The sequence below is a fragment of the Mustela lutreola genome, chromosome 8 (genome assembly GCF_030435805.1).
Source record: "Mustela lutreola isolate mMusLut2 chromosome 8, mMusLut2.pri, whole genome shotgun sequence".
Lineage (NCBI taxonomy): Eukaryota > Metazoa > Chordata > Mammalia > Carnivora > Mustelidae > Mustela > Mustela lutreola.
In genome coordinates this window covers 89176919-89190727 of record NC_081297.1, presented here as the reverse complement: position 1 = coordinate 89190727, position 13809 = coordinate 89176919, and the positions used below count along the sequence as shown (strand labels likewise).

The window sequence follows — 13809 nt, the reverse complement described above, 5'->3', positions numbered from 1 at the left end:
AGACGCTTAACCAACTGAGCCACCCAGGCGCCCCTTAATTAGACATTTCATACTTAATTTTCCTTTTATCTTTTCATTAATTTTTTTTTTCTTGTTAGAAAAGGTAATGAAAGTGTATCTTAGAAATTTTGGATAAAATAAAAATTTCCAAGAATAGAATAATTTTTTTTATTAACATATAATGTATTATTAGCCCCAGGGGTATAGATCTGTGACTCACCAGGTTTACACAGTTCACAGCATTCACCATAGCACTTATCTTCCCCAATGTCCATAACCCCACCACCCTCTCCCTAGCCGCCCCCATCCCTCAGTTTGTTTTGTGAGATTAAGAGTCTCTCATGGTTTGTCTCCCTCCCGATCCCATCTTGTTTCATTTATTCTTTTCCTACCCCCGTAACCCCCCACGTTGCATCTCCACTTCCTCATATCTGGGAGATCATATGATAGTTGTCTTTCTCCGATTGACTTATTTCACTAAGTGTGATACCTTCTAGTTCCATCCACATTGTCGCAAATGGCAAGATTTCATTTTTTTTTTTGATGGCTGCATAGTAAGGATAGAATAAATTTAAGAGGATGGAATCTCATTGTGTATACTTGGTTTTTCATAAATCTTTAGTATGTGGTTAACATTCGTCTTTGTTATTAAATATTTTTCTATAATGTTTCTCATTCTAAGGACATGTTAATGTGCTGTGAATTAAGAGTTGTTTTTTTTTAAAGATTTTATTTATTTGTTTGACAGACAGATCACAAGTAGGCAGAGAGGCAGGCAGAAGGGGGGATGCTTACTGTTTTTTTAATCATTTTTCTTAATTTGTGTTAGTCACCATACGTAAATCATTGGTTTTTGATGTAGTGTTCCAAGATTCATTGTTTGTGTATAATCCAGTGCTTTATGCAATCTGTGCCCTCCTTAATACCCATTGCCCTCTTTTTTTTTTTTTTTTTTTTTTAAAGAGGAGGGAGAGAGACTGGGGTTAGGAGGAGGGGCAGAGGGAGAGAGAGAGAATGGAGCCCATCGTGGGGCTTGATCTCACAACACTGTGATCATGACCTGAGCCAAAATCAAGAGTCAAATGAATTAAGAGTTCTTAAATAGATTTTGGAGTTTACAATACATGCTAGCATATTGGTAAAGAAATCTGGCTTTTTAAAAAATCCTGTGCCTAGGGGTGCCTGGGTGGCTCAGTGGGTTGGGCCTCTGCCTTTGGCTCAGGTCGGCTCAGGTCATGATCGCATCAGGCTCTCTGCTCAGCGGGGAGCCTGCTTTCTCCTCTCTCTCTGCCTGCCTCTCTGCCTACTTGTGATCTCTCTGTCTAATAAATAAAAATCTTAAAAAAAAAAAAATCCTGTGCCTATTAACTGCCATTAATGTAGAACATATTTTCCACCACCTTCCCCTGGCTCCATCCAGGTTTTGTGGAAATGCTACTGTAAAATATTTTTGAAATGGCTTTGTAAAATTTATTTAATGGGCTCTTTTTTAGCTGAAACATTGAAAGTTGTCCATTCTTCTCCACTATTAAAAGCTATTAAAATCAGTATACAAACTGCAAAATGTTACAGTTTTTGAAACTCATTGCCTTTCTGAAAGTTTGTGCCAATTATAATCCCACCTTTTACATTAGAGAACTTATTTCTCTGGCTTACTATTAATACGTCAATTATTATCCTTTTACATTTTGTATTTCTATAATTACATGTAAGATCATTTTTAAACATTTTAATCTTTGGTGAATTGTTGGTTTGTGTCCTTTGTCTCCCCTGTTCCTTTTCCCCCAGTAAATATTTACCTGTTTCATACTGATTTGTAAGAGCTCTTTTTATATTAAGGTTATAAACATAGTTGAAGATAAATTGAAATATATGTGTATTCTTAGTATTCTGGAAATTGATCAGTCCAAGTATCTAAATGCTTTTATTTGAACTTCCTGGTAGGATTAGATTTCTTTGAATTCAGGATTTGATCACATGTGCATTTTTTTTTTTTTTAAGATTTTATTTTATTTATTTGAGAGAAATCACAAGTAGATGGAGAGGCAGGCAGAGAGAGAGAGAGGGAAGCAGGCTCTCTGCTGAGCAGAGAGCCCGATGCGGGACTCAATCCCAGGACTCCGAGATCATGACCTGAGCTGAAGGCAGCGGCCCAACCTACTGAGCCACCCAGGCGCCCCACATGTGCATTTTTTTCCATGGGGTTTATCTAGTGGAGTGTTTACTTATTTAGTCATTAAAAAACTTGGTGTCACCATGAGGAATATAGTCAATAATAGCATAATGTGATACGGTAACAGAGTAATGTCTAAAATTGTTGAATTACTATGTTTTGGAAGTCAACTGTACCTCAATAAAAAAAAATAAAACTCATTGTCAAAATGTCATCAAGTCAAGCTCAAATATGAATTTAGTTAGTAAATTAAAAGACAGTGTTTTATAATGCATGATTCTGAGTTTGATGTGGCTTTGCCACCAAAAATCCCTAACTCATTCTCAAATTCATGCCTGAAATTTCACTGCCACTTTTTAGCTGAGACTCTGCATCCTTGCTGTTCCTTGGCTCCTGAAAAGCTTGTTAACCTAGGTGACTCAGTCACACTAGCAGAAAAGTCTGGGTAGTGTAAGTTTATACGAAGAGTACGCTGAGCCTCTGCCTTCGGCTCAGGTCATGGTCTCAGCGTCCTGGGATGGAGCCCCGTATTGGACTTTCTGCTCAGCAGGGAGCCTGCTTCCTCCTTTCTCTCTGCCTGCCTCTCTGCCTACTCGTGATCTCTCTCTCTGTGTCAAATAAATAAATAAAATCTTTAAAAAAAAAAGAAAAAAGAGAAACCCCTGGTTTCCCGGGGTGGAGGGAAGAATAAGCTTTAAGATTAATGTTATTTCGGGGCGCCTGGGTGGCTCAGTGGGTTAAGCCGCTGCCTTCGGCTCAGATCATGATCTCAGGGTCCTGGGATCGAGTCCCGCATCGGGCTCTCTGCTCAGCAGGGAGCCTGCTTCCTCCTCTCTCTCTCTCTGCCTGCCTCTCCATCTACTTGTGATTTCTCTCTGTCAAATAAATAAATAAAATCTTTAAAAAAAAAAAAAAAAAAGATTAATGTTATTTCATTTATGCTTGTTTTTTTAATTCGTAGTCTGCCTGATGTGTGGGTGAATGAAAGTGAACGACATCAGTTAAAAACTAAAGTAGTTCATTTATCAAAGCTACCCAAAGATACTGCCTTGCTTTTGGATCCAAACATATACAGGTAATTTAATTCTTGATTTGATGTTTTACTTTTGAATTGTAATATTAAATCTCTCTAAATTTTGGATATAAGGTTAAGACTTATTTTTAAGCACTAAATTTCAGTACCAAGCATAGTTTGCTTTCTGGAGCTTTGTATATGGAAATTCCATTATATAAACATTTATAAATTTTAGGATCCAGAAAGATAATATTTTGGTAAAGTTTATATGCCAGTTTAATTCCAGATTTATCTTACGTAGCTTAGATTGTAATATATATAGTATTTCAAAAATAAGTGCCTCTTATTTAAGTATGTAATTCTTTTTATGATACCAATCTTTTGTGGGTCTGGGAATATATTCCATGTGGCCTAAAATACCATAAATGGATGAATTTTTAAACTTATACTCCACCCAAACTTTTTAGGAGTACAGTTTAAATATTGTTGTATTTGTTTTTAAGAGGTAGCTCAGTGTTCACATTGCTAATAATTTTCTGATCTGACCTTTGTTTTAGTGTGCTGTGCTTATGAAGGTATAGGGGGGGAAGGAGAAGAGACCAACATTTCTGACTATGTGCTGAGTCACTTTGCTAGGTGCTTTACATACACTTCATCCTCACAGCAGCCTGTGAAGTAGGTGTTACTATCTCTGTTTTACAGATTGGAAAACTGAGGCAAGAGTTTAAATAGCTTGCCCAAGGTTACACAGATAGTATGTGACTGAACTCTCCTTACTGCCTCCATCCAAATGACATATACTAGGGTAATTCAGAAAGTGGTGAAAATGCTTAAGAAGCACTCTTCATGAGCAAACTTGTGTGTTTTTAAAATCAGTTTTAATTTGATATGTATTTTGCATAGAAATAGGTTGAATAAATAGCATATAATAATTGATAATACCAAATGTGAATTTTAGTTATCATAAGGAGACTGTGTCCTATGCCAAATTCTGAAGCAATTAAACACTTTGAAGGTTCTGTTTATTCTATGACTCAATTTTTTGGAATGTAATTCAGTATAATAAGATTTCTTATAATTGGAGATACCTTTGGAGAATGAAATTCTAACATAATGGGCCTTGCCATGTGGAAACACTGAGACTCTAGAGTTTTCCCTACTCCCCCCCAAATTTATTTTAAACATCTGATGAAGGTGCTAATAATAAGTACCATCAAAACTTGTTTTTTTGTGGGATGCCTGGGTGGCTCAGTTGGTTAAGCGGCTGCCTTCGGCTCAGGTCATGATCCCAGTGTCCTGGGATCGAGTCCCACATCGGGCTCCTAGCTTGGCAGGAAGCCTGCTTCTCCCTCTCTCTCTGCCTCTGCTGCCACTCTGTCTGCCTGTGTTCACTCTCTCTGACAAATAAATAAATAAAATCTTTAAAAAAAAAAAAAAAAACTTGTTTTTTTGTGATGAACTGTGTTAGAGATTAGTGTAATAAATAGTGAAATTACCTTAAAGGAGAAGACTGAAGGAAATCCACTACCAAAAATATGGGAAAGTCACGATTTACCTTTCTCTTTATAAGAAAAATAATTGAATATTCTTTATTTACTGGTACTTAATTTAGGGTTTATTTCTGCTTACTCTTTGAAGGGAGTAATTAAAATTAGCATTCTAAAAGAGTGATATTTTGGGAAAGCCACCCTGCTATTAGAACTGTTTGTAAACATCCCTTATGCAGAGGGTTGGCAAAGGGGCATGAATCTTAATTACAAGATTCAGACTAACTTCTGTGTTTCTGCCCTATGTTCTACTTGCCCCTCTCTAAGGGTCTTCCTTTTTCACAGACCAGCTTATTTTTGTAATTCTTGCGTATACTGTAAGCAAATTAGATATTTTAGTGAATATTTTTAGGGACTTAAAAAATTCAGGTGCAGAACTACTGTCCAAAAGAACATAGGAAGTGCATTTCATGTTTTCAAAAGTGTACATCTGCACTTCTTACTGATTTCATTTTTGGGTAATGAACATGTTTTTAAGACCTATTAAATGCATCTGTGGAGTTATTTTTCTTTAACTGTATTTTACCCCCCACCCCCAACCCCTACCTTTTCTTAACATTTAATTTTGAGTCTAAACCTTTATGCTTCTCCTGTTCTGGAAGTTAGCATTAAGTCTTTCCTAAAGTGGTACAGATTAATAGAACTGGCTACATCTGCTGTGATGTAACATGTGAGCAAGGGCTGGATTTGGATTCGGAAAACTTGTGAAATTAAGTAAAAAAGCAATTGTTCTAAGTTCTTTTAGGAGACTTATCTGGAGACACATCTCAAAATGAAAGCATGATAAACCTTCTAAAAATATACTCAAAATGAAAACTAGAAAGAATATTTACTTAAGATTTAAGCATCAGTTTTAAAGTTCTCTTTGGTTAACATGCATGTGTTAAGCATGAGAATCTCTTTTAGAATCAGATTACTTAAAAAAAAATTATTAAAAAGCTGTATTATGTAACCGAGTTTGCAATTATTAAAGTATGAAGGCTTTGGAAATAAATTTTAATGATCAATGATTATCACATTGCTTATATCTTATTTAATGTTTTTAATGTCTCTTTTGAAATACTTAATGTGTTTTTGATTCATTCGAATAAAATAATATTCTTTTTTCTCTTTTTCTAGAACAATGCCGCAGAAGAGGTTGAAGAGGTAAAAAATAAATAAATACATAAAAAGCAAACAAGCGGGGACACCTGCAGTCTTAGTCACTGACAATGGGTTTAGTAAAAGTTGCACATTAGAGTCAACCCCTTTCCTTTTTTTTTTTTCTTAAATCCAGTATTTAGAATAATATTTATGCTTAGTGTAAACATTCTGTGAATGAAGTAGGCTCTTCTGTGGAATATATTAATATATTACTGTATATCCACATTTTCATGGAATGGTACTGTGGGAGACTGAGCAAACACTCTTCTGGCAACTTAGTGGAACAGCTTCTTAAAGGCTTTGCATGCTTGCTGCTTTAAGCTGCTTTTTCCCCCCTTTTAGCGATTACAGTAGTTTATATTGGAAAGAAAACAATTACAACATGTGCCCTTAAAAATACCAAAAGCACTGTAAGGATGTTTGTCTTGACAGTGTCTATTGATTTGAAGTCATATTAGGAAATATTTTGACAATGAAAATTATCAAGAGATAATTTACCTTTCGATTATGATAAATAGATGTGATTGGTTGCCATTTGTGTTCTTTTGCAGAACTCTGATAAGAAAAGTGTTCAATTTGTATTTAAGCAAACAGTGAACGACATTTGCAATCAACTAAAAATTCGTCTATCGAATTAGGGCTGAAAATTTCTGTTAAAGAGTGTTGCAGTATGTCTGGTGGCTCCCTTTTCAGGACTAGGGTTTTCTCATGGAGTACAGTATGTTAATATTTACCTTATATAACTAATCTGTTAACGGTTTTTGAAAAACCTCTATTTCCAATTATTTGAATAATCCTCATATTTTCATTTTAACCTATATAAGCCTCTAATTTTTTTTTTTTTCTGAGGAAAGCATTTGGTTTATGAGTTGTTTTTTCTTAACATAAGAAAAAAAAATTTTTTTTTTAAAGTATTTCAAACTGAATCCTTTATGCACCAAAGTTGGTTTTGAAAGGAAAATAAAATCACTTTCTTGCTTGGTAAGCAAGAAGCCATATGGATTTTTTTTAACTTACAGAAATGGAAATATGTGTAACTTGTTAGTATTGTATCAAACAAATGTTGCATAGAGATAATAGAACATTGCTTGTAAATAATTCAGCAGATTTGTAATATATTTTTATATTATGAAATGTACTGTAGATGTTTTTCTAGAGGCATGAAAGTTAAATGTATATATTATGGGTAGAAATAATATTGAAGGATATTGTAATTCACTAGTGCTGCCAGAGGAATTGTTAATAAAGCACCTTCTTTAACAATAAATGTCTTTGCAGACTTAAGGGACTATGTACTACTGTTAATATCTATAAGAACAAAACACATTGAACATCCTTCCAGAAAGTCTTTTGAGGGAGGACCTATACCCATAATAGAATTATGGCACTCATTTCTGACAGTGACCGTGAAATCAATTATTTCCTTACTGTTGGAAGGACATATTGTAAAGTATATGTGGTTATATGCAGTCAAACTGCAGAAAATACTCCTGATTGAGGAGTTTTCACTTTACTACAGTGATATAAAAACCAGCAGTTTTTACACTAAATTTTTTAAAGAAAAGAATAGACAAAAATATAGAATTAAGCCTTTGGTTCCAAAATGGGAAAGGTTCCATGATACATAAATCATTTCTCATTTACTTTAAAAAAATTTTAAAAATAGTAAAAATTATGGGAGACTTTATTCGTTAACAGTGGGGTAAAGAGCTATATACATGAAATGAGTCATATAAAATTAAATGAAGTGCAAATAAAAGCACTGCTACTATAAGACGTTCTGGAATGGTTGTTTAATAAGGGTATTATCTGTTTGATCTGTAGCAAATGTGATTTTATTTTTGAAGAGAAAAGCAGTGTGTTTTACTTTTTTTTTTGTTTTCTTTTGCTTAAGCACTTCATCATTTGCTTTATTCTGTATCTACGAAGTAATCTGCAATCTTCTTTGTTATTTTAAAATTTTGATTTGTTATAAAATTGCCAAATAGAAGTGTTTCAGATATATAGTTTGTACCTGTATTTTTTATTTTATTGCCTCATGTTCTTGTAAGTCATTCTTAATTGACCGATGATTGTAGACCTTGCCTGAGTATTTTTTCTAATAAAACAAAAGCAAATCACATTTAGCTTCAAAATTGTAACAATTCAATTAAATTTTAAAACGACATCTGAAATATACATCTCATATTTTCTTGAAGGGCACAACAAATAAGTTTTTTCATTGTTTGGAAATATTTAGATGTCAAAACCAAATTTCATGGTTATGGATTAGCTAGCCTCTGAGTACTTAATTACTCATGGTACTTTGCTGCTTATTTGACTTTGGTCCGATACTATCTATACTAAAACACCAAAAGGAATATGGAATTAAAATGAAATAGTTTTATAACTTGTATATATACATGTATACACATGCAATTAAGATTGGGAAATAAGTGTGAACATTTTAACCAAAAATAGTTTATTTAGTGATGTTTACCATTTATATTGTTTCTCCTAACCCCCATATCTGACATATTTGGAGTATGGCACCTGAAATTATCAGAATCCATTGTATGGTTCAGCAGCAGGCAAACTAGCACCCACAGGCGTGTATTCGTTCATGTATGTATTGTCTGTGACTGGTTTCTCCCTGTAGTGGCAGAGTTGAGGAGTGAGAACGTAAGGCCTGTAAACCCAAAATACTTAATCTCTGACCTTTTAAGGAAAAATTTGCCAGTTCCTGATATAGTCGATAAAATTTTGGAAAATAAACATAGGCCACACAAATTAATCTACATTTTAATCTAATAGTATTAATTTTGGTACCAAACCAGTACAGTAACTTTTCAGTAAATATTGTTATATATTAGGTACCTGCAACAAATGGTGTTTTTTAAAAAAAATTATACATTGAAATTCTTAATAGTTACCAACATTTCACCATTTGTGTTTTTGTTTCCTTAGGACTAAATGAGAATTGTAAATCAGATTATGTTTAAGCCATAAGGCACACCTGCTCTATATAAAAGAATTTTGGAAGTGGAAAATATTGTAAAATTTTAAATTCTTTATTTTTCTAATAAATTTTTTCCTATATAAATTTTCCCTAAAGTGGACACACATGAATTCTGAATTTCAGATTGAAGGAAATTAAGATGAAAAGTAATTAACCCTTAATACATATTTTAAGATTTGTTTTACTCTGATTGAAAGCATTGATAATTATGTCAGTAAGTCTTTGACTGTAAAACTTCTTTCCCTTTCACACCTTAATAAAATGTTTTAAATACATAAGTATTCTTAAAAGGATAGAATTTGCTAGTTATTTAAAAAATCTTTTATTGTTTGTTATTTGAATTCTTGTTTTAATAATATATGATTAACAGAAATGTTACTCACTCTGAAAAAATTTAAAATGGGAAAATATGATTGAAGTCTATAAAATAGTTGGTGGGGGCTTTCTATATACTTATTATTATTTTTAAGTCTTTTTAATATGTCTGGGTAGTTCTCTAAAAGGCAAACACAAATTCTTAGTTTAGGTATGATAAACTGTTATTTATCTGTCAAACAGGGCCTAGGGTTACAGACCTACAAGGAGATGCTAATAAACATAACAGTCTTTCTTAAGAAAGGTAGTTAAATCCTGTATGTCATTTGAATGTTTTGGAGTTTTAAGACTTAAGCAATCTCTATACCCTGGGGCTTGAACTCAGCCCTGAGATCAAAGTTGCATGTTGCACTCATCGAGCTAGTGAGGCACCCTGAATGTTTTGGGTTTTTGGGGAACCGTAATGGTAAATTTTGAAAATGAAAAATACTCTTCTAGAAAATGTAGACTATTTTTTAGAAGGATAAAGTTTCTTAAAAATTTCATGCATACTTTTCTTTTTTTAATTTAATTCTTAGAGAATGTGACATCGTGGAGGACTTTATAATTCCAGCACTACAGCTTTATATATTTTTTTTAAAGATTTATTTATTTATTTATTTGTTGGGGGGGTTGGGGAGGGGTAGGGAGCAGGAGGGAGAGTCTGAAATAGACTCTGTGCTGAATGCAGAACCAGATGCGGGGCTCAATCTCCTGACCCTCATTACCACCCAGATCACATCTTGAGTTGAAACCGAGTCAGACGCCTAACCAACTGCACCAATCAGGCTCCCCAGTAGTTTTAATATAAATAAGGGTCTGCAGCATTCTTTTTTATCCTTTTAGGTTAGAGTATTTTGTCATTTCTAATGGTTATGAACCTCAAGGGCCTTAAAAATGTAATGAAATGCTGTATTTTTATTTTTAATTAAAAAAGACTTAAAATATTGACATAGTCCAATTTATTTTCTGAATCAGGTTTGGATGGTATATAATACATGGTTCTATTACTCTGAAAATTAAAAAGGAGTTGTACGTGCCTACAGCAGGAGTTACAAAGCACATTTTTCCCCCCCCTCGGTCAGTATTATTTTCACTATACCAAACTGCTTTTTGCAATGTGTGAGAGGAAATAAATGTACATTGTAATACCACTGTAAAGTTGTTTTCACTGTTTCTGCCACAGCCAGTCCCTAGCATGATACATGGCATGAAATAGTCTGTAAGACAGTCTGTTTGTTGAAAGGGTGTTACAGGTGAGTACTTGTTGCAGGAACATGTTTTGGAGAATTATGTCCATAAAACACTAATAGGATAGAACAATCTGGCTTAAACCACACTGTGATAATATTTATGTACCTTTATTTATGACCCTATAAAGGGAGATACACTTCTGTTTGTCTGAACATTCTCAATATAAAGGATTATTGATGTTACTATATTTTTACATATTCAGTTGTAATGTAACCATTTGGGGTTTATTTTTATTAATAAGGGACTCAATTTAGTTTTCCATTTTTTATAATACCTCAATTTATGATATGAATAACATTTTTTTTTTCATTTAAGCCAACATATAGTAGATACTTAGTTTCAGATGTTATGTTCAATAATTTATCAGTTGCATATAACACTCACTGCTTTGATTTAAATTTTTAAGTAATAACACTACTTTGAAGGAGTTACCCAATATTTGATTTCTTTATTTAAATGTTTTGTCATGGTCCCAGAACATTGCCCCCCGAAGAACCTGTTTTCCTTTTCAGTATTTATATGCTTCTGCTAAAGAAAAATCTATGTGTTACAAATCTTAGGAATTTACTAAGAAATTGCCAAGGACTTACGTGTTCCTATTAAAACCATTTCAGGAATTTATTTATGCATAATGCACCTTGCGTAAGATTATTAAATTTGGGGCCTTTTTCTGTTTAGTAAAACAGTTTTCTTAGAGACTGTGTAGCAAGGGAATAATAGATTGTAAAATGTGGGCATTTACTCTTTGATAGCTGGGCCCAGTGTAAGTAGTTTAGTATAAACATTATCGAGCATTGCAGAAGAAAAGGTGTAGGTCAGAAGATTCCTAGGGTAGGTCTTTGAATTTCAAAAATTAAGGAAACCTAACTGGTTTCTTCTTAGTACTTGAATATTTTCTTAATACCTGCTTAATAGCTTTAAAAGAGTGTAGCAAATGTAATAAATGTCATTCTTTATAGAAGTTAAGAAAGCTTATTTAAGGGGCGCCTGGGTGGCCCAGTGGGTTAAAACCTCTGCCTTCGGCTCATGATCCCAGATCCTGGGATCGAGCCCCGCATCCCGCATCGAGCCCGCATCCCGCATCGGGCTCTCTGCTCAGCAGGGAGCCTGCTTCCTCTCTCTCTCTGCCTGCCTCTCTGCCTACTTGTGTCTGTCTAAATAAATTAAAAAGATCTTAAAAAAAAAAAAACTTATTTAAGTTTCTGTGTATCTCCCTGTATGTTCTTCCCTAAATCAACCAAAATACCTAGTTTTCTATTTAAATGCCATTCGTTTTCTATTTAAATGCCATTTTCTATTTAAATGCCAATCAGCACTTCATTCAGACTTTGTCTTCAACATCGGTAGTATTTAAGAAATATTAATTTTAGTTTCTCTCATTAAAATTATTGCCTAAATGAAGAAATTAATATGTAGGAAATAGCGATAAAAGTGAAAATCCTCACTTTCAACTGACCACACATTTTTGGTCTCCAGATAAATCTTTTGTTGAGTCCTTCCCTGACTATTTCTGTGCTTGCTTCTTAAATTGTTAAACATTCAGTTCTAGGATTTGGCTTTTACTCAAGACCTCTGTTCTTTATTCTTTTTTATGGCCAGGTACGATGTGCCATAAATTATCTAGTCATTCCTACTGGTTGACATTGAAATTGTGTACAGATTTGGTGTCATATAATAAATACAGTAGCATCCTTGAAAATATATTTGGAGCGATTTCTGTAGTGTAGTCTCCTGGGAGAGATGATTAGCTGACTTAAAGAGTTAGTGAGTTGGGTCTTTTTTAAGTTTTGGTATTGCCAAAGTTTTGGTGTGCTGTAAACATAAAATATTAACTGAATGTGTTTTTCCCTGCACTGTACCAGTACTTAAATATCAACCTTTAAATTTTAATCAGTCGAAGTGGAAAGTGGGTTATGAGAATTGCCCGGGTTGATTCTCAGTTCAATTGAAAACTAGCTTTGTGGTTTGGGGAAGTTGAACTTTTGTCTTTTTTTTTTTTTTTTAAGATTATTTGACAGAGACAGCAAGAGAGGGAACACAGCAGGGGGAGTGGGAGAGGGAGAAGCAGGCTTCTCGCCAAGCAGGGAACCTCAGGTGGGACTCCATCCCAGGACCCTGGGATCATGACCCAAGCCAAAGGCAGAAGCTTACTGAGCCACCCAGGTGCCCCATGATTTTTCATTTTGTAAAATGGCATGCTATGGTTACTTAGTTGATACAATTGGTATAGTCCTTGTTTTGATCATGGTTTGAAAGAGTACAGTCTTAATCTTTGTTTTCTTACTCCTTTTTCAAAAAAAGATTTAATTATTTTAGAGCATGTGAGCGAGTGGGGGGAGGGTCAGAAAGCGTGGGTGGGGGGATATAAGCTGACTCCCTGCTGAGTGCAGAGTCCAACGTGGGTTTCCATCCCATGCCCCTGAGATCTTGACCTGAGCCAAAATCAAGTCAGAGGCTTAACTGACTCAGCCACCCAGGTACCCCTGGATCTTCTAATCCCTTTAAACTCATTCTAGACTTGGTCTTTTATCATTGGAAGAAATCTCCTGTAAGTTCCTTCATCTTCTGATTATTCTTGGGGAATAAGAAGCTCTCCAATCACATGTAATCACAAAAATAATCTCATTTTCATCTTGACTTCAGTATTTTATTTCTGAGTCAGTTTTAATGGTACAATTAGATGAGTTTTGACGGATGCACATAACCATGAAATCAACAATTACACAACATTTCCGTTGGCCTCCCAAAGTTTCCTCATGCTTGTCTGTATTGTGTCCTCCGCAGCCCAGGCCAGCCAAACACTGAGCTATAGTCTCTTAATGTAGATGGGTTTCCATTTTCTAAAATGTAAATGAATCATATAGAGTGTACTCTATGGTGTTTGGCTTTCACGTAGCATGACGATTTTGAAATGGAACAACAAATATGCTAAATATTTACATTTCCTACTTATCTAGTGATCACATTTTATCTGTTTTCTATTTATATATTAAGTAGGTAGTGGGAGCACAAAATTACCTGAACTCTACTGACTTCAGGTTATTATTCCAGATCATCACTTCAGATTTATTAAGTATGAAAGACTTCTGGGATGTGATTAGGCAGTGTTTAAAGAAACCTTTAAGGCAGTTTTTTAAAAAGCAGTTATCTGTTTAATTTTAACTTATCAGTTTTTAAGATAGTTGTGTGGCCTAAGATGGAAGTCTTTGGGTGTTTATTTTTATTTTTTTTTTTTTTATCTTTTTTTTTTTTTTTAAAGATTTTATTTATTTACTTGACAGAAATCACACAAGTAGATGGAGAGGCAGGCAGAGAGAGAGAGAGA

General features: G+C 34.2%; 1 protein-coding gene across 1 annotated transcript in view; it reads left to right on the top strand.

Annotated features, from left to right (window-relative positions):
- AEBP2 (AE binding protein 2) overlaps positions 1 to 8000 on the top strand; it is a 66020-nt gene extending 58020 nt beyond the window's left edge. Inside the window, exons 7-9 of the mRNA XM_059185917.1 lie at positions 3135 to 3248; positions 5855 to 5881; positions 6430 to 8000. Of these exons, the coding sequence (XP_059041900.1) occupies positions 3135 to 3248; positions 5855 to 5881; positions 6430 to 6475 (187 nt within the window). The 3' untranslated portion in view covers positions 6476 to 8000. The remainder of the gene's footprint in view (positions 1 to 3134; positions 3249 to 5854; positions 5882 to 6429) is intronic.
- The last annotated feature ends 5809 nt before the right edge of the window (positions 8001 to 13809 follow it).